General features: G+C 40.3%; 1 protein-coding gene and 2 long non-coding RNA genes across 11 annotated transcripts in view; 1 reads left to right on the forward strand and 2 right to left on the reverse strand.

Moving 5' to 3' along the window:
* Positions 1–2,639: 2,639 nt before the first annotated feature.
* LOC138960246 (uncharacterized) lies at positions 2,640–12,655 on the forward strand. Of its 2 annotated transcripts, none has more exons than XR_011453918.1 (6): positions 2,640–2,767; positions 3,347–3,438; positions 4,468–4,550; positions 5,856–5,946; positions 9,890–10,086; positions 12,350–12,655. It is a non-coding gene; the product is annotated as an uncharacterized lncRNA (long non-coding RNA). The 2 variants fall into 2 exon arrangements; XR_011453919.1 differs by having other exon boundaries at positions 2,683–2,767; positions 3,316–3,438.
* An 849-nt stretch (positions 12,656–13,504) lies between these two features.
* Positions 13,505–15,692, reverse strand: LOC138956944 (uncharacterized). Its single transcript, XR_011452879.1, has 2 exons — positions 15,395–15,692; positions 13,505–13,843 (listed from the first exon to the last, which is right to left on the reverse strand). It is a non-coding gene; the product is annotated as an uncharacterized lncRNA (long non-coding RNA).
* Positions 15,693–17,754: 2,062 nt separating this feature from the next.
* The window catches only part of LOC138960247 (C-type lectin-like), a 23,508-nt gene continuing 15,373 nt past the window's right edge, over positions 17,755–25,889 (reverse strand). For 7 of the 8 annotated variants that reach the window (XM_070332054.1, XM_070332058.1, XM_070332062.1 and 4 more), the window contains 4 exons: positions 23,623–23,708; positions 21,501–21,600; positions 18,855–19,072; positions 17,755–18,151 (listed from right to left, as the gene is read on the reverse strand). In XM_070332054.1, the coding sequence (XP_070188155.1) occupies positions 18,855–19,072; positions 21,501–21,600; positions 23,623–23,708 (404 nt within the window). In that variant the 3' untranslated portion in view covers positions 17,755–18,151. Of the gene's footprint in view, positions 18,152–18,854; positions 19,180–21,500; positions 21,601–23,622; positions 23,709–25,889 lie in introns of those variants that run through there. The other variant, XM_070332060.1, reaches the window with a different exon arrangement.

A 25,889-nucleotide genomic window follows, 5' to 3' on the forward strand; every position in this document is an offset into this window, starting at 1 on the left:
ATAATTGGTGTGCCTGGAAAGTCTTCTAAAAATGTATCTTAACTTGGAAAAAATGCACCACGTTTTGTACTTCAACTAACAAAGTAAGAAGGAAAGTTGGAAAATTGTTACCCCAAATAAAAAAAACACGCAGGAACACGAGGAAAATGAAAGAGAAAAATAATAAGGAACAAGGAAAATAAATAATGAAACATTCTGACACTCCGTCACCCCCCAAAAATATATTGAACGCTGCATTAATGCGGACTGGGCAACTGCTCCTCTTGTGTTCAGGGGTTACTATTTAAAACAACAACACAAAGAAAGAAACAAAAAAACAAAGAAACAAACAAACACACACACATCCACAGCGACTTCCAAAATAACTTACTCTGAGAGCAAAGCCGGAGACACGTTGTATGCAGCTAGCAAGAGAGATGCCTTCTGGTGTGTAGCTTACTGAGAACCTTATACTGCCCAGTGGACTTAGAAAGGATCGCAAGGAAAATGATATCTTCTGAACAATGATCACCCCTGCAACATGCTGACTGATCACGTTGGACGAACAAAGGAGATCAATGAAACAAAAACTCACGAAGTTTCACACGTCTACTCCTGTGTTGTGTGTAACGAGCATGGGCGTTGTCTTAACACCTCTACCATTGGCTGTCACCTTTTGTGCATTGGGATTAAAGACCCACTGTGAATTTATCACTTCACAAAATCAGTTGATATCATGATATGCCAACTTGGCACAAGTTAATAATCAACAAGTCGCGTGAAGCAATATAAACACATTTAATCAAGCTGTCGGCATAAAAGGATCAGATTAACACCAAACAAACAGTCATCACCGAAACTATATCAAAATAGTCTCGACTAACCACACGGAAAAACCAAGACTAGTCACGCTCGTCTCCGCGCAGCGCGCGAACACAGCACTTATTTTCTTATTTCTTATTTTCTTTAATTCTGAGCACATGTTTACTGTAAACATGACATATGTATATGTTTTTGAAATCAGGAGAAATTGAGGAATACGATGCAATTATTTTTAAATCTGCTAGTGAAAATTCGATTTTAATCACAATTTTAATGAGCAAACTAATTAACTAATTAATACGCTGCCGAGCTGAAATTCAATCCCATAGTCCGGACTGATTTACTTGATCAAAATTTCAATTAATTTGATTGAAAAATGAGGGCGTGACAGTGCAGCCTCAACTTTCACAAAAAGCCGGATATGACGTCATCAAAGATATTTATCGAAAAAATGAGAGAAAAAACTGGGGATATTATACCCAGGAACTCTCATGTGAAATTTCATAAAGATCGGTTCAGTAGTTTTCTCTGAATCGATGTACACACACACACACACACACACACACACACACACACACACGTACACACACACGCACCTATATGTGTGGATGGTTACCTAAGAGGCGGCACTGGGTGCAGTGCCTTTCTAGTGCACTTGCACTACAACAGCACTGGGTGCAGTACTCGCTCCGGCATCGAAGAATTTTGCACTAAAAAATGCACAAAATTTGACCTATTTCGTCGCCTATAGAGGACGGAAAGAATGTCATTTTGAACATTGTTATGACATTCTTTCCGTCAAAAAAGTCAATTTAACGGTGTTAAATGAAGCGACCATCCACACAATTAGGTTGCCATCCAGAGTTTAAATTGCCATCCACGTGTGGATGGTTGCCTTATGGTGATTTAGGCAACCAAACCTGTGGAAACATGGGTACACACACACACACACACACACACACACACACACACACACACACACATACACACACACATCACGACCCTCGTCTCGATTCCCCGTCCATGTTCAAATATTTAGTCAAAACTTGACTAAATGTAAAAAGGCCACGAAAGACAGTGTAAAAGATGTTAACTCGACTTGATAAATGGATATTAATTCTCCTGCAAATCGACGTGTGCTAACTCTGCATGAGAAAAAGATTGTTCATAAAACAAATTATGACGCTTGCTGTAGAAGCCAAAGGAAACGAATGAGTGATGTGGTTTGATGTGACAAATATGGCGAACAGGACGCCTTAGAAGCCATGAGTTAAAAGAATCGAATGTGTGAAGCAGATTTGATTTGATGTAGCGACTGATACGAAACAAACGCCGCATTATTAAAAACAAGATATCTCAGAAGCCTTTAAAAGACAAAAGAGTTGGATGTTTGAGGATAATTTGCTATGATCGATATTATCATTGTGGAGGTGTTAAGAAACAACGAGGCGTGATTCAAAACAGAACGTATCAACTGCATTCAAACTAGTGCCTTGATCCTTGTGATCTCTTTTGTGTCTATGACAGAACCTATCAATTTCATAAGGAAGGTGTTTAGAGCTTGTGTTCGTGATCGGGGGAGGAGGGCAATGGAAGGAGAGGGAGGAAGGTGGCAATGACCAAGGTTTTGGGTACGACAGCTGTGCCTGGGACCAAAGAATGTGAGGTGTGAAACTGATTTGATACCACGCTTGTGATGATGATTGCATGGAAAAGCCTAAGTGATTACCTAACGACGCCTGCGCAAAATAAGATTAGGGTTATCCAACAGTAATGTGTTTTTGTCCTTGTGATTTTTCATAAAGATTATTCTTGAGATTGTTTTTTACCAGTCAGAGAGAAAATCAATTTGTGCAGCGAAAGAAAGATAAGAATTAAGGCTACTGACAAGCAAGTTTTTCTGTGTCTTCTGTCCTTTATCCGACCGACGCCAACTTGGGATATCTTCTTGCGTCTAGCTTCGACAGTGAGTTTCTTTTATAACTACTTGCATTTTTTTTAAACCGCTGTGTATGTTTTTTTTATCATATTGTTTTTAATCTGGCCCTTCCTCGCCATATTGTTCTATCAGGATTTGTGAATAAGTGATTCATTTTCATTGTACATTTATTAATTAGTGTGTTAGTGTGTGTCCAGACGATATTGTTACAAAGTTTATGTTGTATTGTCGTAAGTTTTCATATGCATTCAATGTTAAACTAGTGTGTTTTTTTTATTCATAGTCAATAGGTATAGAGAGCACAGTTTTAGTGCATTGGCATTAGTCAATCAACTGATTCTCATCAGTCATGTGACACCAGCACTATTACTGGCAATCATAATTATTTTTGTTTTTTTTATTTAAAAACAAGATTTATTCGTTATGATCAAGAAATGAATTTTGTTTCTGAATAAAGTTAATGTAACTTTTTTTTATAATAGCGTGAATAAATGACGTTTGCTGATCGGTCGTGGTAACAGCTTGCACACTACTTACATAACAAATTAGACTCTTCTTTATAATCTCGCGCGCAGATTCTTCTTTGTTATATTTATCGAATTTCAGACTTGCGAAAAGGATGGCGTCAATCACCCTAAGAGTGCTGACTGCTGGACTTTTGGTCTTAATGCTTGGGAACAGGAGTGATGCCTATTCGCGTAAGTTTGTTTCTTTCTTTCTTTCTTTGTGTGTTGGTTTTTTGTTTGTTATGTCTTGTTGTCATTAATTGTGAGATGATTACCAACAAATGAAACAAGACACAGAACATAATCATTTGTAAATGAAGTTGGATGAGTAAGAAAAGAGAAAGAAATATAAAGGATGAAGCTCATACAAATAACATAAAATAAACCTAAAAAAAATACTTACTCGATGATTACCCGAAGGAATAAGCAACACTTATGTAACACAGCAACAACAACAAAATACTATTTACAGAAACACAGATGCCGAATGCTATATCATATTTAAACAGAAAGTAAAATATGTAAAGTTAACACACCGAGTTACAGTGGATTCAAAAATATGCGTGGAAGTTAGCGGATCATTAAAAATGCAAGCTAATACATACCCACTCGACACTTCCACGACGTTTATATTAATCATATGCAAATGCGTACTGACTTCAATGACGTACAGGTTCAGATAATTACGTCGACAGACAAACAGTGAAATACACATAGACAGTCAGACATATTATGCCAGACAGAGGCAGAGAGACAGAGCTAGACATACAGAGACAGACACTTGAACAGAGAGTTTGTTTGGCATATTATGGCAGCTCGCTTTCCCCTGAGAAAAAACAACTCGTATTTCCTTCAGGGTAACATCACACGACTATAATAAACAGTATTACCTTACCTTACCTCATCATACCTCATCTCATCTAACCATACCTTACAATACTTTACCTTACCTTAATTTACCTTATCTTACATTACCTTATCTAACCTTAAATTACCTGAACTTACCTTACCTGAACTTACCTGACCTGCCCTTGTCGTACTGTACCTTACCGTACCTTACCTTACCGTATCTTACCTTACCTTACCTTACCTTACCTTACCGTACCTTACCTTACCGTATCTTACCTTACCTTATTTGAACTAACCTTACCATACCTGACCTGACCTGACTTTACCTTACCTTACCTTATCTTCCTTAATAATTGCTCTTCCGTCTGGCAGATTCCTGTCCGTCCGGCTGGACGTATTACGGCGGCTGCTGCTACATCGTCATCAAGGAAAAGCTGGCATGGACTGATGCACAGGTGACAGAATTCACAAGTTTAAACCTTGTTTATCGTAAGAAAAAATGTCCATTCAAACGCGAACTTATTGAAAAACACGAACAGTGCTTTTGTTGAGAACAAGGCAAAACATATATCAGTCGATTTAGAATATAATTGTTTCAGTGTGGGTTCCATGAACCAGTTTTAGTCACTGTATTGCTACAAGCGCACATAGTATGACGAAAGTACGTGCTAAATGTCCTGAGCATGCTTAAGCACTGAATATAATCCAAACGGTGCCACGCACAAATTGTAATTCAATGAAGCTGGGTTTAGAATGTACCAGATTGGTCAGAGTACTGGTGTTCTATTTATTACGGGCGTAGACGGACCCTTGGCCACAATATGCGTTCAAAGTGTCAATGTTCAATGTTTCCTTTTAGTCGCGAGGGTCAAAAGGCCGCAAAACACGGAGAAAATAATGTATTCGAAGAGATGACGTTGATCGCGTGACGTAAATTCTTCTAGGCAACGTGAGTCAATTCAAAAAACTGCTTATAAAAAAACATACGACAGCGATAACTCCAAAAATCCACTTCGCTAATATTGTGCTGATTTTTTGTCTTTGATGTTGTTAGAGTGTGTTTAAACTAGGGTAAAAAAATAAAAAAAATAAATAGAGAAAACTACCGGACTAACTTTATGATACAGCATTTTGACTATGATGACATGCACAGAATCATATAAAAGACGGTTGGGTAATTGGTAATTTGACAGATCAATTGCAATCACAGGACCTATTTTGTAAGTGGTATAAATCCCTGGTTTACGTTTGTTGTAATAATGTGTTTCGATTTGAATTATTGTAATGTGTCTTTCCGATATGGCTGGAAATAGCAAAATTATAGCCTACATGTCGTTTTCGTAGGCTAGAATTTAATCAGTTTCTCCAATCGCATGAACATATTTCCTGGAGCATCCAACCAATGTCAGCAACAAAAAATGGCACAATGCAGAGCAGAGTCCACACAATCACAAATAAAAAGATCAAACAATTGACCGTGACATTTTATTTTTTACAGACCTGCGTTACGTACCAGTTCCCCCATTTAAAACAAAATGGCATTAGAAGTGGTAAAGGTGATCGTACTCTGAAAAATATGTATGTTGGGTGAAAGTGCTGTTTCAAAGTGTTCACAATTGGCCATGTCCGAAAATAATGATATAAATATATATTCAGACATTTTAAACGGAATGCGTAATGATACATAGGCCTACATTTTCCTAAAAATAACCACTACCGCTGACACTAACACTCTGCACTTAATCTCTCTATTGTTTCAGGTGGCCTGTGAAATGATCGGAGGCGACCTTGTCAAAATTACTAGTTCCTCTGAAAACTACCAAGTTGGAAGGCTGGTTAGAGCCGCATATAGTGAGTGTGTTTTGTGTTGTTTTTGTATCTGTTTAGTTCACTCCATATCTGTATGGTGATCTGTCATTGTTTGCCTTAGCTTCCTGTCTACATTGTCACGTACACTTATGAATCCTCGTGATGTTGAGTTGTTCTTCAGTACTGGTGACAGAAAGGGGGAAACTGGTCAAAATTCAAATCACTAGTTTTGTTTTTGAAATATAGCTTTTTATAAAGCGGAAATACTGTAGTATCTGATTTACAAAAGAAAAAAATCACTGGTTCACATGGTTCTTAAAGGCAGAGTAAGCCTCCCGTAAACCATCACAGATACGGTCAGGCTTTTACACACAGTACAAACACCCTTTCATTTAAACACTCACCAATTGAGAACATCCTAGGTGCCCTCTGTAAAGAGCGAACAATTTTCAAAGAATTTATTTTTGCGTGGTTTATCTTACCCCTGAGCCATCGTGAACCCGTGTGATCCAGTTTTCCTTTTTCACAATGCAGTCGTCAGTTAGTCATGAATGCGACTCGATGTGAGCTTATCTACAATAGCACGTTTTTTATGCACGAAACAACGGCTGTGGTTCACAAGAGCTCTAGCGATGGCTTTTGACTGTTGAGAGGAACGGCGATTTGCACTGATAAACCGTTGTCTGCTACGACCCTTGCGTGACCCTGCTTCCGGGCTTTTCTTTTTTTAAACTTTCACAACTTCGAATTGTTCTGATCTTGTCTTGATGAAAAACGAATTCTTTTATGATTAAAGAATGTTTGTGTAACAAGCTGTCAATTTATTATTTAGATTTTAAAAGTTAGGTCTAGCGCAAAAACGAGGCGCCGTTGTTGTTAACGAACAAGTCTACGAAAATAAATTCTTTGAAAATGTCTCACGCTCGACAGAAAGCAGCCAGGATGTTCCCGTTCGGTGAGCGTTCAAATGGAAGTATGCTTGTACTGCATTTAGACGCTCGGGGAGCTCTGTGATGGTTTACGGGAGGCGTACTGTGCCTTTAAATAATCTAACTTTACATGCATTCACTCAGCAATCAACATTTTCCTCATCACCGGACCTACAAAGAGCATGCATGATAATCAAGGAAGACTATTTTATATTCCGGAAGCTTTACATATCCTTCGGTATGCAAGTTATAAAGTCCTGCTATTCCTGCTGTGTTTTTCCGTCCAGCAGTTCATGTATTTGTTGGTTTGTTTGCTTAACGCCCAGCCGTATCAGGGCGGTGCCGCTTTGATATATAACGTGCGCCACACACAAGACAGAAGTCGCAGCACAGGCTTCATGTCTCACCCAGTCACATTATTCTGACACCGGACCAACCAGTCCTAGCACTAACCCCATAATGCCAGACGCCAGGCGGAGCAGCCACTAGATTGCCAATTTTAAAGTCTTAGGTATGACCCGGCCGGGGTTCGAACCCACAACCTCCCGATCACGGGGCGGACGCCTTACCACTAGGCCAACCGTGCCGGTCAGTTCATGTATTGGACCAGGAGGATTATGTGGCTGACAAGGACATCTCACTTCTTGTAGACTTAAATGATAGTGGACGGGAAGGTTTCACCATATCAACTGTTTGAAATTGGCGCACTAGATCAATTGGACAACTTTATGAATGCGTTGTTGGTTTGTTTTTGTTTATGTTGTTTGTTTGTTTGTTTGTTTGTTTGTTTGTTGTTGTTGTGTTTTTGCATTTGAAATAAAATACCTGTTTTCCATCTCGCACTCAGTCGCATCCTTAGCTGTCCTGAAAGTAACGAATGGGTGTTTCAATGTCAGGACAGGTCCAGTATATGGTTTTTCCTCATAAACTCTAGAAGAAAAGCAAAATGTTTTGTACCCGAACTTAACGTTTCATTCCCCTGTCATTTCATTCAAATTGTCTATGCCGTAAAACTTTTCGGATCAAAGATTTCCTTAACAGAGGTCAAATAACCGCCACTCTAGTAAGGGTACCCCGAAAAGCGACCCGTCAAAAACGTAAGGTACCAGTTAAAAATTCGATGTAAAGCCTTATCAATGACCACGAGGGCAGATTACTGTGTACATCTATTGTGCGTATTTGTTTGTGTTACACCATTCCAACGGATGCAGGCGTCGATCGCATGAGCGGTCAAAAACGTGAGGTTTTTGCGTCTGCGTTGAGGGGTACTTCTTGTCGTTCGCGGGGTACCACTACAAAACAGTTCTGTATTTCAGGAATGACCCGGGGTATTACTTTGAAACTTTCAGGATCGTATACCTTCATTTCAGAAGTACTTGAGGTACAATTTCTAATAATGATAGGCATTTGTTTAGATGTTATACAACCTTTCTAAAAGAGGTTTAAAATCCGTCACAGGTCTATGAATGTGATGTCTCTGTTATCTCTGTAATAAGATTTTGCAATGATTCCAGGCATATATATAAATAGAGAATACTACATGGCTTGCTGTGTCGTACCAGATTTACACGAGTTGTTTTTTAAATATTGAACTGCGAGCGAAAGCGAGCTGTTCACTATTTGAAAAAGCAACGAGTGTAAATATGGAACGAAACAGCAAGCCATGTAGTATTCTGTTTATCCTACATACTGTACTTACGTGTATTTTACTGAAAATGTCCTGCAGTCGAGGCAGCTAAATTGAAGACGCTTGTTTTGGAACCTCGATCTCTTCTAAAGCCTCGTGCAATCTATTACGTCAAAGCAAAGAAACGTCACTCTGAAAGTGTGGCGTGACGTGTTAGTTCTAAAGATTCATGGAGGGTAATTAGCGAGCGCAAATTTTGTTTCTATAATGACGTTTGTCTCGGTGACTTTGGCACCATAAGCAGTGGAAAAACAGGTCCCTGCCAGACTTGCTTGACATGACCTCATTTACATGATATACACACGTGTGATTTGAACGATTATTATCTCACGGGTGTCTCTCTCACGTATGTAGGATAACTAGATGTTGATATTCAGCAATGTCTCGACATGTATTTCTCTCTCTCTCGACTGAAAACAGAGATAAGAACAGCCTCGCTTTCACCTAGATCCTGCCTAAAAACAATGTTCAGACCTCATGTTCAGACTCGGTGTACTGATTCCGAAAGGACTACTTTTTAGCGGTCAAGTTCAGTCGTCCGCATACTCGAAAGTGAAAAAAAGATGAAACGTTTTGCTGCAGTATCAGAGGATGAACTGTCGAAGAAGAAAAAGAATCTCGTGCCAACCACTACGCAGAAGACCATCCGAGTTGTCCAGCAGAAGTTCTGAAACACGTCACGTTCCAAATCAAAAGACGACATTCTATTCTCTTACGTCACTATTCTTGGTTTACGGTACCATTCGGCGGCTTTGCTACGAGTATGCCATAGTCTTGGTTGGCCGAGACCTTGAGGTGGAATGCGAGTGATTAGGTTTGTTGATTTTGCTCGGAGAAATGGTCCGTGTTCAAGCAAGCTTCTTTCTTCTTTGAAAACAAAAACCCTAAGACCAGTGAATGTCGAGATATATATGTTAATTGGATCTGTGATCCAAACATGCCTTTTGGTCAATTTCGATGGCAGTTTATTCCACTCGCCCTACGGGCTTGTGGAATAAACTTCCATCTCGATTGACCAAAAGCCATGTTTGGATCACAGATCCAATTAACGTATTATGTTCAAAACGATAATGTGTGACAGCGTTTGGGCAAAAGGGACATATAAGCACAACACACATTTGCGTTACGTGGTGAACACTTTACCGATTTCATTATTTTTGTGCACACAGCTGCTTCACATTTTCAAACAAAGAAAGATTGAATGAACATGTTTTCTGTTTATTACTCTTGTTCTTTACTTTAAAAGCTCATTTTGTCAACAACAACAAAATCCATGATGTCTCTGCTGCTCGTGCGCTGTTACATATTTTAGCCCTGTCCTAGTAGCACTGCAGTCCTCCTTCATTGCTCTTTGTCTGTCTCTGAACAGCTTCGGCTTGGATTGGACTCAATAGTTTTGAGAAAAGCGGGCACTACAGATGGATAAAAGCCACTACTGACGCCTCATACACGAAGTGGGACAGTCACTCAAGATATCAGAAATGTGTTCTCATGAAGACCAATTACTACTGGGATGATTACAGCTGTTCGTCTAAAAACAACTTTGTCTGTGAAAAAATGGTCTAGGTAAAGTATGCATGTATTTGTAGAACTGATGTTCTCATCTTCGTCCTTTACTTTATTACTTTACTTTACTTTATTAATTTATTGTCCGATCGCTAGGAAATGTGGGTCCTTTCATCCCAGTGGAAAGCTAGCAGCAACAGAGTCGCGCTACCCAGGTGTGTGCGTGTGTAGGTGTAATCAGCCACCTGCTTTCTATGGCAGAATGGCCGGGGTCTGTTACCTGCCACTGTGGTGACACAGGGGTGGGACATGCATACCGCATCTGAGTCTGCACATAAAATTGACCCATGTCCGTCCCGGTGTAACACGAGAAAATTACTCCCACGAGATTTTTACTCCGGAGTAAACATTTTGTACGAAAAAGTTACTCCCTTTACAAAAAAAGCACTCCCCCATTGCACGAGAAAATTACTCCCCAAGACAGGTGAGTTCCGAGTAAACATTTCGTACAAAAATGTTACTCCCCTGACGAATAAATAACGAATAAATTACTTCACCCCAACACGAGCAATTCAACTTCCCATGCCAGGTGTACGAAATTTGTACTCCCTTGTCCCCTGTTAGTCTTGGTGGTGGAAGGGGTGGAAGGAGGGTAGCGTGACATTCGTGTGCGCGAGATCACTTATTGGCATTATCCCTTCGCCCGCATCCCATTTTTGCGTACGAGATTTTTACTGGAAGTAAAAAAAATGGGGAGTAAAAATTTCGTGGAGGGAGTAACTTTTTCGTGCCTTGGGGAGTTCTTTTCTCGTACGAAAAGTGTACTCGGAGTAAGAATTTCGTACGAAATATTTACTCCGGAGTAAATTTTTCGTGGAGTAAAAATTTCGTGTTACACCGGCCAGAATTCGAACCCGTGACCCTAGGATCACAAACCCAGTGCTCTCTCAACTCAGCTACAGGGCCCCCTTGTTCACAAGGTTGTAATTGTTACCATTGCCGATATTATCGATGGCGTAGATGTTGTTACAGTTTTCCTGTGCAGAATGAATACGGAGGATCACTAACGCACAAGTCGAGTCAGCTCAGTCCCATGGCATTGTGCTTTAAAGGTTTAGTAAGAATAAACAATGCATCTACTATCAGCATTTGTCAAATGCTTGGGGCTATTGTATTGATGCAGGCAGGAACCATCTTATTATCTCTTTGTGGATAATTGTCACGACTGTGCAAATGCGTATACAGTAAATGTTTGTTTTGATTTGTTTCCTTTTGTCTTTTGGTTTGTTTGCCGCATTTTCTTAACTTGTTGCTATAGTGTCTGTGTTTGCATTTGTCTGTGTGTATATGTGTGTCTTTTTCAAGAGGTTGCACGTAACTGTAAGGCTTTAGGATACAGGGCACACCTTGACACATTTAAGAATCTTCTCAAGAAATTAAGTGCTTACTGTAGGGTAGGTCACCGACGTTTGCGAGTCATCTGAAGCAGTTAATACTCTGCTCTCTCTCTCTCTCTCTCTCTCTCTCTCTCTCTCTCTCTCTCTCTCTCTCTCTCTCTCTCTCTCTCTCTCTCTCTCTCTCTCTCTCTCTCTCTCTCTCTCTCTCTCTCTCTCTCTCTCTCTCTCTCTCTCTCTCTCTCTCTCTCTCTCTCTCTCTCTCTCATCAGTGTTCATTATATCCATACAAAAACACTAAAAGCTTTAATAACACATTTACTCATGCATGTGTATTCAGCATTGTTTTTACTACGTTACATATACGACGCTTTATATTTGTGTATAATATGTAATGTGTAAATATTCATATGTTGTTGTTTTTGTCTACCTTTTTTTCCACATGAATATCCGTGTAAATATGTGATTAGATTAGTCCTCTCTCTGGGCGAGGGCTGGTTGATAAAAAGCTCGTTGTATTGCTTATGCCACAACCCTCGAAAAATCAAATTTGATTTGATTTGATCTCTCTCTCTCTCTCTCTCTCTCTCTCTCTCTCTCTCTCTCTCTCTCTCTCTCTCTCTCTCTCTCTCTCTCTCTCTCTCTCTCTCTCTCTCTCTCTCTCTCTCTCTCTCTCTCTCTCTCTCTTTCTCTCTCTCTCTGATTCTGGGTCAAAGTATATATGTGTCTGTGCGACTGACTTTTTAAAAAATTCATGAAGTTGGATCCATTTTTGGAAATTAATGGTATCTAATTCAAAAATTTAACATTGGAAATGTAAGGTTCTGTCATATTTAAACCATCCAGAACAGGCCCATCAGACAGACATGCGTGTAGATGTTGGCCTTTGCTTCTGTTTATTTTTAATTGTATCATTTTTCCTTTTACAGAGAGTCTCGACGATGCCAAGGTCAGTCTGTAAAAGAACGGATTTGCATTGCTCTACATTTGCCTCCCTCGGCTACCGTATTTATGTTGAGAGTTTCGCATTAAAGTGTACTTGTTGAGCCCGAAATGACCTCTTTCTTTTTTTTTTTTTAAGGAAATGTAATATCTTGTATCAAAACTAGTTGTTCAATGATTCAATACAGTAACAAGCTATGTAAGACTGTAGGGCTTACGACACCCTTTTAAGATTATACAACAGTTATAATGTGCCGATATGAGTACTGCCAATAAACCAGTGCGAAGCATCAGCCATTCATTCTTATTGTTTTATTTTGGAGCGAGTGCTGTGAGATTGATACACATTAGCAATGTACAATGGCGTCTATGTCAGATTTTCTTTCTTCCTGTATGCGCTGTGCATGCATGTTAATTTACTTGCTCGCGAGTGTGTGCGTCTGTCTGTGTGTGTGTGTGTGTGTGTGTGTGTGTGTGTGTGTGTGTGTGTGTGTCTCTCTCTCTCTCTCTCTCTCTCTCTCTCTCTCTCTCTCATATTCTGGCACATTCATGATCACACACACACACACACACACACACACACACAACACACACACACACACACACACACACAAACACACATGCACACACACACACACACACATTCACACACATATACACATATGCACATATACACACACACACACACATAAACTAACTTACTTACAAACATACTAACTGGCTTAGGAACACACATACACACACACACACACACACACACACACACACACACACACACACACACACACACACACACACACACACACACGTATGTACAGACGCACACATACATGTACACATACACACACACACACACACACACACACACACTCACACACACACACACACACATACACACACACACAGACGCATGTACAGACGCACACATACATACACACACACACACACACACACATACACACACACACACACACACATACACACACACAAACGCATGTACATACACATGTATACATACATGTACACACACTAACACACACACACACACACACACTCACACACACACACACACACACACACACACACACACACACACACACACACACACACACACACACACACACACTAACGCACACACAGTATGATGATATGCCGAGTTTTATTGTTTGTGGTCAGTACTGTACCAGTCAAAACGTCATTTCAGTATGCATGTTTACAATTTACAACCCTTTCTGTTTAAATTTTACCAGCGGATTTAATCTTTTGAAGAAAATCAAAATGTCAAAAGAGCCATGTTTTCTGAATGTTCACTCAATAGCTGACACGGTATTTCAGCAGAATTACAAATATGTGTCGCTCAAACACACATGCATATCTTAAAAGTAAGCACTTGCATTTTTTGAAGGGAGATTTGAGAAGTTAAAGCGACTACCAATGCCTTCTTCCGTTCCGTCTGGTTGTCCCGTTTCTGAAGCTGAATACTTCTGGAACAAATACATTACAATACGTTAAAGATGACAAGAACGCGATGCTGGTCCTGCTTTGTGGAAACGGGGGAGGGAGGTGGGGGGGGGGGAGGGGGGCAACATTTAGCATTATGTGTTTGTTTTTGTGTTTGTTGTGGAAATCGTGAGTTTTATAGACTATCGAGTTTTCATTACTATACGTCTGAGAGCAAACAGCCTTTGCAGTTCCAGAAGAAGAAAAAAACGGTTAATAACTATAGTTTGTTGATGTATCATAAAGGTTGTGAAATAATGATTCACTTGACCTGCTTATTCAATGAGAAACAACGTTTAAATGAACTGATTGGTACCCATGGTAGCTTGCTTGAGGATACATACTGTAATTCTAATGTAGTATTAGTTGTTTAATTTGTTGCCCCACAGTCTGTGTTACATCTTCGTTCTGTTTTAGATCTGTACGCTTTTATGTAAGTTCTGTTTTATTGTCAGACTTTTTATGTGTAACTATGTGTCTATTACTTATCTTACTTATTTTTTCTAGATTATCTTATACAACTATAAGTGGTCGTTGTCTATGAATTGTTTTAATGCTTGAATGTTATTTCTTACGAGGAAACTTTTTATATGTAAAATGTTGAATTTTAATGTCAAATGTAAAGCGCCATGAGACTGCCATTTGGCGGTGAACAGCGCTGTAAAAGGATGTTTTATTATTATTATTATTATTATTAATTCCACAACAATAAATGAAAATGTAATTAAAATACAAATGTGTGAAAAGTTGTCACACCGTCACAACCATAATGGCTGACTTTAAAAGGGTCCGTGCAGCTTCTAATATAGTAGTTGAAGAACAAAACTAATGCAGCTTTGGGAAATTGCGAAGTCTTCTCAAGTGTGTAATATAAAGAGACTACTGCATGGCTTCCTGTTTCATACAAGGTTTATACGAGTTATCTAACAAAAATCATTACATGTAATTAGGTACATGTATACCAATTAGACCAAATCAGAGAAAATAGACTCCATGGGAGACAACCATCATGCTGCACTTCTAACGGCAATATGCTGCGGTTGTCGTCCTTGTCAGAGTATTGACTTTTTAATCACCACCAACAAAACTCAGGTATTGTGGCAGTGAAGGGATTTAAAACAAAAAGCTTCATCATGTGATGCTGAATGCCTGTTTGTTGGCTGTTAAATTGGCTAGTTGTTGGTGTGTGTGTGTGTGTGTGTGTGTGTGTATGCGTGTGTGTGTGTGTGTGTGTGTGCGTACGTACGTGCGTGCGTGCGTGCGTGTGTAAGTGTGTGCGCGTACGTACGTGCGTGCGTGCGTGCGTGTGTGTGTGTGTGTGTGTATGTGTATGTGTATGTGTGTGTGTGTATGTGTGTGTGTGTCTGTCTGTATGTATGTCTGTTTGTCTGTCTGTCTGCCTGTGTGGGGGTGTGTGTCTGTTGTTGTTTTATGTTTTATGTTCTTGATGTTTGTCTTGTCTTTGGGTTTTGTCTCCTTCTTTTTTGTGACAAGTACTCTATAGAGGAAGTTTCAGCCGCCCAGAACATTACCTGCGCCTAATATTCGCAGACGAACATTTTACTCAGAGTACAGTTGTCGTCATGCCAGAACATATTAGAATAAAGAGCAGCACAATTCTGATTCCCTTTGAAGTTGTTGGGTTGACCCGATTTCCAGCATGTGTAGGAAGCTCGATAGCTGCTTTTGATCCAATGAAAACTGCCTTCTTTTGCAAAGTCATTCAGGCCGACCCAGGCGTCGTAGGCTATATGAAAGAAGACAAATATATGTTGTTTTTTACATTTAGTCAAGTTTTGACTAAAAGTTTTAACATAGAGGGGGAATCGAGACGAGGGTCGTGGTGTATGTGTGTGTGTGTGTGTGTGTGTGTGTGTGTGTGTGTGTGTGTGTGTGTGTGTGTCAGTGTGTGTGTGTGTTTGTGTGTGTGTTTGTGTATGTGTGGGTGTGTATGTGGGCATGTGTGTGTTTGTGTGTGTGTGCGTAGGTGTGTGTGAGTGTGTGTGTGTTTGCCGGTGTGTGTGGGTATGTGTGTCAGTGTGTGTGTGTGTGTGTGTGTGTGTGTGTGTGTGTGTGTTTGTGTGTGTATGTACAAGTTTGGCCCTATCTGAGATAATGAGCCGAATCGTTCACACTTGTTTTGTACGAGGGCTGTTCCATTATTATTTAGAATCCTGGCTCCTGGCAATATGGCGTTAAATACAAAATCATGCCGTCAAATAATAGACTATCGTGAGGCTTGACACAAAAAATGAAGTTCCAGGGTTATGTCGTTTGCATATGGTCGACTCGGGAAGATACTGACCGCGCAAGGTATACGATTGCGTCATGAAGCTCAATTTCGCAATTTTGGAGCCATAACTTACAATAACTACAAAATAAGGGTTAAAAGAGGCCAATTTGCATGAAAGTTTGATGAAATGTTTTAGGATGAACGCTCTTGTAGAGCCGTGGTTTAAAACTGGTACAGCAAATTCAAACCGGGTAGACGGAGCCTCGAAAGTGATACCCACCCTGGTCTACTCATTTCATCCGTTATCCTCAAAAACATTATCGCTGTTGAACAGATAATAAGAGAAGATCACTTAATTATAATCAGGAAGATGCAATATGCCCTTGGCATTAAAAGCTCTGCATTCGAAAAGATCTTACACAAATATTAATGGCCCCAAGGCGATTTGCCGGTTGGGTACCACATGAACCCAGTGACGGGGAAAAGAGGGGCAGGGCAGGGTGTTGCCTGACAATACTTGACAAAAATCAACAATGGCTTGTCCAAATCAACATGGAATATCGTCAGTGGTGACAAAACCTGGATTAATTAGTTCCACTCTGAAACCAAACTGTCGTCTGTTCGGGTGTTTAACCAGGTGACCCAACCCCTGCCAAGTTCAAATAACAAGAAGCCATAAAAATTGTTTGCATCTTTCGTCGCTAGATCAAGGTATTTAAACACTGTGACTCTTGAGGACAGGCATACAGTCACGTCTGACTGCTGTGTCCACCACTAATGGTCGAAAATATTCGAGGCTTGGCACAAACACCGTCCAAACACGGGTTCGAGGGCTTATGCTGTAACATGACAACGCACCTGTGTATACTGCCTTTGCGACAACAGATTTCTTGGCACCAAAGGGAGCACTGCTGCTGGTTGCATCCACCCTATTTTCTTGACATCTGCCCATGCTAGTTCAGCCTGTTCTCGGATTTCAAGAAATAGCCGCGGAAACCCGGTTAGAGACCCTTGAAGACTCTGTCCCAGCCTTCACGAGGGCCATACCAGGTATAGCTGATGTCACGTGGTCCCAGGCCAGAATGAGAACGTTTGAGAGTATGGCAGGTTAGGTGTCGGCTGGGGAAGGATCGGTATAGAAAATGGCCTGGTTAGATTGTTGGTATGTGTTTCCGTTTCTGAGATTCTAAATAATTATGGAACAGCCTACGTATGTGAAACTTAAATGACTGTAAATTGAACTTCAAGTTGGAATATTTATACACACGTGTTTTTTGTCAAGTAAATGTGTATAACTGATTGCCATGTTGCTTTAAAGTGTATCTTTCAAGCTCTTTGTAAAAAGTAAAAAGTATTGGATTTTAGACATTTACGACAAAAGCATTTAGCAAAATATGTCTTGATAAATATGAATCACTTTGTTTGAAAGAAGGCAGGTACAGAGAGAGACTAGAAGTAGATATCCATTACTTACACAGCAGTTATTTTCACAAATGACAACATATTGTTGTAAGTGTGTTATAATGTCTTACATCCAACACCTTGCTTCTGACATCGACAGAGGTTAATTTAGTTTTTTCTCAAAAACCATAACTGTCATTATCTTTTCTATTTAAATGGCCTCTTCTATCTTTCAAAAGGGTCCAAAAACACAACACGTTTTTGTCTACAAGCAACTTTTATTTGCACCTTCACAGTTTACTTCTTGTGCATACATTTTGGCATCAAATTACATGCTGGTGAAAAGTGTACTTGAAAAGAAAAAAGTCTTTATTGATGAATGGCAATTTTTAAAAAAATGGAAAGGATAGAGTTTACAAAAAAATGAGAGAAAAAATGAGAAAGAGAGAATAATGTTTTGTTTATAAAAAACGAAATGAGGCGAAGGAAACTCCTAGAGAAAGAAAATAAAGAAATGAAGAGAACATGATAACAAAGGAAAGGGAGGAGAAAAGGTCATAACAATCCGAACTGCTGTTGTCAAACACTTGAGGATGACATCATTGGCAGCTCCGTCTGAATGACGTGTCTTGCTGTCTTGCAGGGCCAACGAAATCTGGAAACATAATTTATTTTCTTGATGTAATCAGCTGTTCTTTAAAACAATAACTGAATCACGTCTTTCTCCAAAACAAAAGCAACCGCTTTGGAGACATGGATCAACAATGTATAAATAAATGAACAAAATTGTTTTGTGCCCTTGTTTAAATTTACTGATTGTATCGAGGTCAATTCCGTTTCCGATTCAACATAGCTTTTGAAGTGATGGATGATACAAGTGTCGGAATAAAAAGATGGTTTGTAACGACGATAACCATGATGATGATGACGATTGTGAGGCGACTATAACGAGGATGATGATGACTGCGATGGTGCAACATCGATGATGATGATGATGATGATGATGATGACGATGATGATGAAGGTAATGATGATGATGATGATGATGATGATGATGATGATGATGATGATGATGATGATGATGAAGGTAATGATGATGATGATGATGAAGGTGATGATGACGAGAATGATGATGATGATGATGATGATGATGATGATGATGATGATGATGATGATGATGATGATGATGATGATGATGATGATGATGATGATGATGATGATGATGATGATGATGATGAGCTGCTGCTGCTGCTGCTGATGGATGATATGATAGTGATACGGCGATAATAATATTGATCAGGATGATGGTGCGAATGTAATCGAGAAGTTGATAGTGCGCATGTTCGTTCTTCTTTTACCTAGACTGATTTTTCACAGATGAACTTGAGAAGAGTTGAACAAGGCGCATCATTCCAATACCCATCTGGCAATAGAGCCACACAGTCTTCGTTTCCGGAAACACTGTTATTGGGTTCACCGTCGTCCCAGTTGGTCCACGTTGCCTCGCGGTTTGTTCCGAGCCATATGTATGTTCCTTCTGTGTCACGGTCATTCAGGCCGACCCAGGCTTGCTTATCTGTGGACAGACCATTATGGCGTCAAACTGTTCAGACCGACCCAGGCTTGCCCTGTGGACAGACCATTATGGCGTCAAACTGTTCAGGCCGACCCAGGCTTGCTTATCTGTGGACAGACCATTATGGTGTCAAACTGTTCAGGCTTGCCCTGTGGACAGACCATTATGGCGTCAAACTGTTCAGGCTTGCCCTGTGGACAGACCATTATGGCGTCAAACTGTTCAGGCTTGCCCTGTGGACAGACCATTATGGCGTCAAACTGTTCAGGCTTGCCCTGTGGACAGACCATTATGGCGTCAAACTGTTCAGGCTTGCCCTGTGGACAGACCATTATGGCGTCAAACTGTTCAGACCGACCCAGGCTTGCCCTGTGGACAGACCATTATGGCGTCAAACTGTTCAGGCTTGCCCTGTGGACAGACCATTATGGCGTCAAACTGTTCAGGCTTGCCCTGTGGACAGACCATTATGGTGTCAAACTGTTCAGGTAGGCTCAATTAATGAAAGATGGCCCTCAAATATTGCACGACGTATTTAAAAAAAAATCAAATCAACAATTAATTGGTACAATGTATATATAGTGAGCATATTTTTAGAATCAACAAAAAGCTAACAGCTTATACTGGTGAACGTATTCTACGAGTCATGTCAGGATTATTTAACAACATTTATGTGTACTTCGTGAAAACGAATCGGCTATACTTCTCAGATCTGGCCAGACGTTTGAATAGGATAAGGCAATCTTGGAAACAACCAAACTTTCACAGCCTGATCGCATTCTATGCAGAGTTGGATAGAAAAGAAGAAGAAAAGAACTGATTTTATTAAGAAATGGATACATTGAACTGAATCCCGAACTTTAATTGTGAAAAACTCTTCATTTTGAAAAGGATTACTCGGGCGCAGTGGTGTAGTGGTAAGACATCGGCCTCCTAACCGGAAGGTCGTGAGTTCAAATCCCGGCCGCGGCCGCCTGGTGGGTTAAGGGTGGAGATTTTTCCGATCTTCCAGGTCACCTTATGTGCAGACCTGCTAGTGCCCTATTCTCCTTCGTGTGTTTACGCAAGCACAAGACCAAGTGCGCACGGTGGGTTATAGAAATACGAAAACAAGTCGCGTAAGGCGAAAATACAACATTTAGTCAAGTAGCTGTCGAACTCACAGAATGAAACTGAACGCAATGCCATTTTTCAGCAAGACCGTATACTCGTAACATCGTCAGTCCACCGCTCACGGCAAAGGCAGTGAAATTGACAAGAAGAGCGGGGTAGTAGTTGCGCTAAGAAGGATAGCACGCTTTTCTGTACCTCTCTTTGTTTTAACTTTCTGAGCGTGTTTTTAATCCAAACATATCATATGTATATGTTTTTGGAATCAGGAACCGACAAGGAATAAGATGAAAGTGTTTTTAAATTGATTTCGACAATTTAATTTTGATAATAATTTTTATATATTTAATTTTCAGAGCTTGTTTTTAATCCAAATATAACATATTTATATGTTTTTGGAATCAGCAAATGATGGAGAATAAGATGAACGTAAATTTGGATCGTTTTATAAAAGAAATATTTTTTTTACAATTTTCAGATTTTTAATGACCAAAGTCATTAATTAATTTTTAAGCCACCACGCTGAAATGCAACACCGAAGTCCGGGCTTCGTCGAACAATACTTGACCAAAATTTCAACCAATTTGGTTGAAAAATGAGGGCGTGACAGTGCCGCCTCAACTTTCACGAAAAGCCGGATATGACGTCATCAAAGACATTTATAAAAAAAAATGAAAAACATGTATGGGAATATCATACCCAGAAACTTTCATGTCAAATGTCATAAAGATCGGTCCAGTAGTTTAGTCTGAATCGCTCTACACGCACACACACACACACATACACACACACACACACACACACACACACACACACACACACACACACACATACACACACACATACACCACGACCCTCGTCTCGATTCCCCCCTCGATGTTAAAACATTTAGTCATAACTTGACTAAATGTAAAAACCAGCATGCTTCCCCCGAAATCGGCGTATGCTGCCTGAATGGCGGGGTAAAAACGGTCATACACGTAAAAATCCACTCATGCAAAAATATGAGTGAACGTGGGAGTTTCAGCCCATGAACGAAGAAGAAGAAGAAAAGGATTAGATTTAAGTTACGGTAAAGTCAATCCACATCTCAACTCACCGTTCTTCGCTTGTACTTAGTAAAAGATTTGTATGTGAGAAAGCCATACTTTAGAATGCGAAAAAACAAACAAACTCCGAATAGAGTTTTGAATCATCTTTTGAAATGAAATAAGTTTGACAGTGCTTACAGACTCATGTGCAAGTTTTTTCGAACTCTGCTCGGCGAGCGTCTGGGTGAATAAAATTCTAATTAAACTGATAAAGCTCCGTCACTTACCGACGTATAAGTGTAAATGTGGCAACAATCCTGCAAGCGCGTTGTTCACTCCTGAGTCTGGAATGGTAGCCAGGATTGCTCCATACCCTTGGCAGGTTTTCTGGACACACGCAAAACAAAACTGTGTTAAACATTGACTATTTCTGACAAGGTGGGATACTACTAAGACAGGCAGTTAAGCAACCACAATACATTCATTCTATATTTTACTTCAGCGCGTAAAGTATATGACAATTACAAGGCTACATAATGTGCAGAAATACAAGTTTTGCTTTAACACCTCTGTCAATTGCGATACACCCCTAGTTCCACACCAAAATAGTCTTGACAGAGTGTGAGAGAGAAGAGAGAGTTAGTGAGAGAGAGAGTGAGTGTGTAAGAGAGAGAGAGAGAGAGAGAGAGAGAGAGAGAGAGAGAGAGAGAGAGAGAGAGAGAGAGAGAGAGAGAGAGAGAGAGATAGAGAGAAAGAGAAAGAGAATTGAATTGAATTGAATTGAATTGAACTTTATTTTACAAGGATTTAGATTTAAGGCTACGCCTTTTCTTACAATCTGTCCTTGGGACGCATAGACACACAATTATATAATTAAAAAAAAAATAATTAAAAAATTAAAAATTAAAAAGTTAAAAAGTGATAATAAAGATGACGATGATGATGATGATGACGGTAATGATGATGATAATGATGATGATGATGATAAGGCCTAAAAAAAAAATAGGTGTGGTTACGGTAACCCGACCTACCCTATTTTTAGGGGCCGATCCTATAACTTTTTATTACATTTGTCAAAAAAAACAAAACAAAAAAAAAACCAGTGCAAAAAACGCAATGAAAGCGGAAGCGCCCGTGTCGCACACTTATTTCCCTGTCAAGTAGGTTTAATTTGTACACATTAGAAAAAAAAGTAAAAAAAAAAAAAAAAGTGATTGCCTACCTACCTACCCTATTTTTTTTGGCTATGTTACCGTAACCACACCTATTTTTTTTTTTGGCCTAAAGATGAGGCATGAAGAGCATACATATGTGGTTATTCATAAAATCAAATGCATACAATGCAGGTAATTATAAATACAAGCTGGTGGCAATCGAACATGTAGCAATAGTGTAAAAAAAATATGTTCAGAATATACAATGCACAGCATATTTTTGACGTAATACTAAGTTTGGTAAGTCAAAAGGCGTTAAACTACTCAGACATTAAGTGGTTTTTAACACATTTTTTAAAACTTTTTAATGACTTTAGGTGCTTAAAGGATGATGGAAGTGAATTCCAAACTGAAGTACCCGAAAAAGCAAGACTGGTCTTATACAGGTCAATTCGTGGAATTGGTGGGATCAAGTTGAGAGAGAGAGAGAGAGAGAGAGAGAGAGAGAGAGAGAGAGAGAGAGAGAGAGAGAGAGAGAGAGAGAGAGAGAGAGAGAGAGATAGAGAGAAAGAGAAAGAGAAAGAGAAAGAGAGAGAGAGATAGAGAGAAAGAGAAAGAGAGACAGGGAGAGAGACAGAGACAGAGAGAGAGAGAGAAAGAGAGAGAGAGGTAGAGAGAAAGAGAAAGAGAGACAGAGAGACAGAGACAGAGACAGAGAGAGAGAAAGAGAGAGAGAGAGAGACAGAGAGAGAGAGAGAGAGAGTGCTTGCGCGTGCCCGAGTGTGTGACTGTGAGTAATGTTTTAGGCACGTCATAACCAGAAAGCTCATGTAAATTTGTGTCCCTTTCGAAAGACGTTCAGGGAAAGAAAACCAGGCCAAGAGACTCCCATCCCCCCCCCCCCCCTTTCCCCGTCGCGATATAACCTTGAACGGTTGAAAACGACGTTAAACACCAAATAAAGAAAGAAAGAAAGGCCAAGGCACAAATTCCGGATTTAACTCTGTCAGTTTCCGTATGGGCGGAGGAAGATTTGTATTTCTTGGTGTTTTGGTAAGCTGAGCTGTATATGTTATAATGTATATATATATAACTCAGTGGAAGTACGCAGAGGGTATACATCGAACATTTTTATTGCCGTATGTCCGTTGGGTAATTTTGAGTCTCGAGGCACCGTCAGGACCGTGACAATTTATTTGTACAGCATAAATCAAATTAAAGAAACACATGTATTGTACAGTAACTGTTGAATCACCTGTGCTTCGTCCCATGTCTTCCTCTGCTCAAACGATTTGTAGCAGGAACCTTTATAGGTGATCCAACCTTGGGGACAGCCGCCGCCTGCATTAGAGATATATACGTAACACGTTACCATACTCTCTCTCTCTCTCTCTCTCTCTCTCTCTCTCGCTGTCGACTTCCGGTGGTCGCTGTGGCAAGACACGAACACATTTGCTGTGTCAAAAGTTCGACATTTTCAGCAACAACAGCCACTAAGATGTCAGTTTTAGGCCTACCTAAAACTGTGGAGTCTATTCTGACCACCATTATCGCGGACCACGCTCTAATCTCCTGGAAGGTGACGGGCGAAGGCGACAAACCTGTCGTCGTGCTTCGCTTCAACTCCGCAGATCAACAAGATGGCGAGCCGACATTACCAGTGGGCGCGTGGAGACGCAAACCCCCGTCACAGATACGCCGCGACAAGAAAAGGGCAGAAGACAGGCGTGCTACTTCACGGACTGACGAAACAAGAACAGAAAACATTGTGACACAGTGCTCCACAGAATCAAACAAAAGACAGGAACAAGAAAATAAGGCAAGTGATAACATTGTTGACAGTAGGCATACTTCGCCATGCGGTCTATTTTTAGCCACCCCTGAGTTCATGCCTCCGTCACAACATGACAGTACACATTCCTGTGTTGACACGCCACGCTCTGCACGTGAGACAGACCCACCGCCTGCCACTTACACTAGGCGCAGTGGAGAGGAACATGTAAACAATAGAGACGACACCATGTGTTTGGGCGCAAGTGGTTGGCAGACCAAAGACTGTTCGCTTGATAGTGCGGTAAATCAGACAGACGACAACAGTGAGAGTCTGGAACACATGGAAAAGATAACGTCTGAAAGAGGTATTGACATCAGACACATCAAGCTGCTGGCTAGTGAACTGAGAGACCGCCGTAAACAAAGACTTCTCCGCGATAGAAGAAGAAATGAATCTTTTGATACTGTTGTATTTGAAGAACATATTGGCACCCAGAGTTTGTACTGCAAAAGTGATGATGTTGTGCTCATGTATGATTTCAACACAGATCGTAAACGCTGGTTCTTCGATCAGTCAGACAACATGACCAAGATTCAGAAACATGCCATGTCGTGTCTTCGGACATTGCCCCCGATCAGCAAAGATCGGTACGCTGAATTGTACAAAGAAGAACTGGAAGAAGATCTGAGAATAGTAGCGAGATTTAAGAAACAGCACGTTTCGTTTTGCAGCTCGTTTCGTTTGGTGAATGAGTCACCCCGCGAAACGGAACGTGTAACGAGACGGCATAGGCCGCAGACAAGATTTAGATGTATTCACGTTTCGTTTCGGAATGAAAGGCCGGGCATGGCAGGATATGATCCGCTGACTGGGCATGGCATAATTTCAACTCCACGAGTCAATAAAGGATTGACATACTCGCATTGCACGCACAAGAGCTTCACATTTTTCAATTCATGCACCTGATCACATACGAAGCCAGAATAAAAATTCGATGCGATGACCTACTTCTGCTTCGCCATTTGCTTTCTCACCATGAAGTTGGATAAATGTACCAGGATCAGCACCCTTCAAAATATTTCAGTTCACAACAGTTGTCTACCTCCAATGAACACATTCTCAGCGCTGAAAGACTGTGAAAGGGTTGATGAATCTAGCAATGCATAAAATGGCCAACAAATAAAACTGTTAGTGTGCAAAAATACTCACAAAAGTTGACGAAATATTGTTCGTTTTTTGGGGGTGGAAAACGTGACTGCGTTTTGACGTTCCACGTTCCGTTTCAGTTGACCTTCACCTTTCCAGCGAGAGACCCCCGAAATAATGACGTTTACCACAACTTCAAAACGAAACGTCCCAACGTTTCGTTTCTTAAATCTCCGTAGTGTCTCGCGTAGTCCGGTTTTACTAAGGATGAACAGTTTCAAACACCGTGATGTTTTCATTCTTGGTTCTCTAATGCTGAAAAGGGCCGTCACACAATATCTGTCACCACAGGGAAGAAAACAAAAGACTGAAGGACTGATCAAATCATGATGTTATGATGCATGGTATTGGTGTGCAGTGTGAGTCAAGGTATCCCTGACTCTGACAAATGCAGTGGACTCTCTATCGGACTTCCAGTAGCGAGAACTTTGCGCGATCGTGCATGCTTCGGTATATAGAAAGCTTTGTACTTCGACATCCCAACCCCACAACACCCTTTCGCTATAAACATGTGTTTTCGCGAATAAAACATTCTGATTCTG

This window comes from Littorina saxatilis, linkage group LG2 (genome assembly GCF_037325665.1).
Source record: "Littorina saxatilis isolate snail1 linkage group LG2, US_GU_Lsax_2.0, whole genome shotgun sequence".
Lineage (NCBI taxonomy): Eukaryota > Metazoa > Mollusca > Gastropoda > Littorinimorpha > Littorinidae > Littorina > Littorina saxatilis.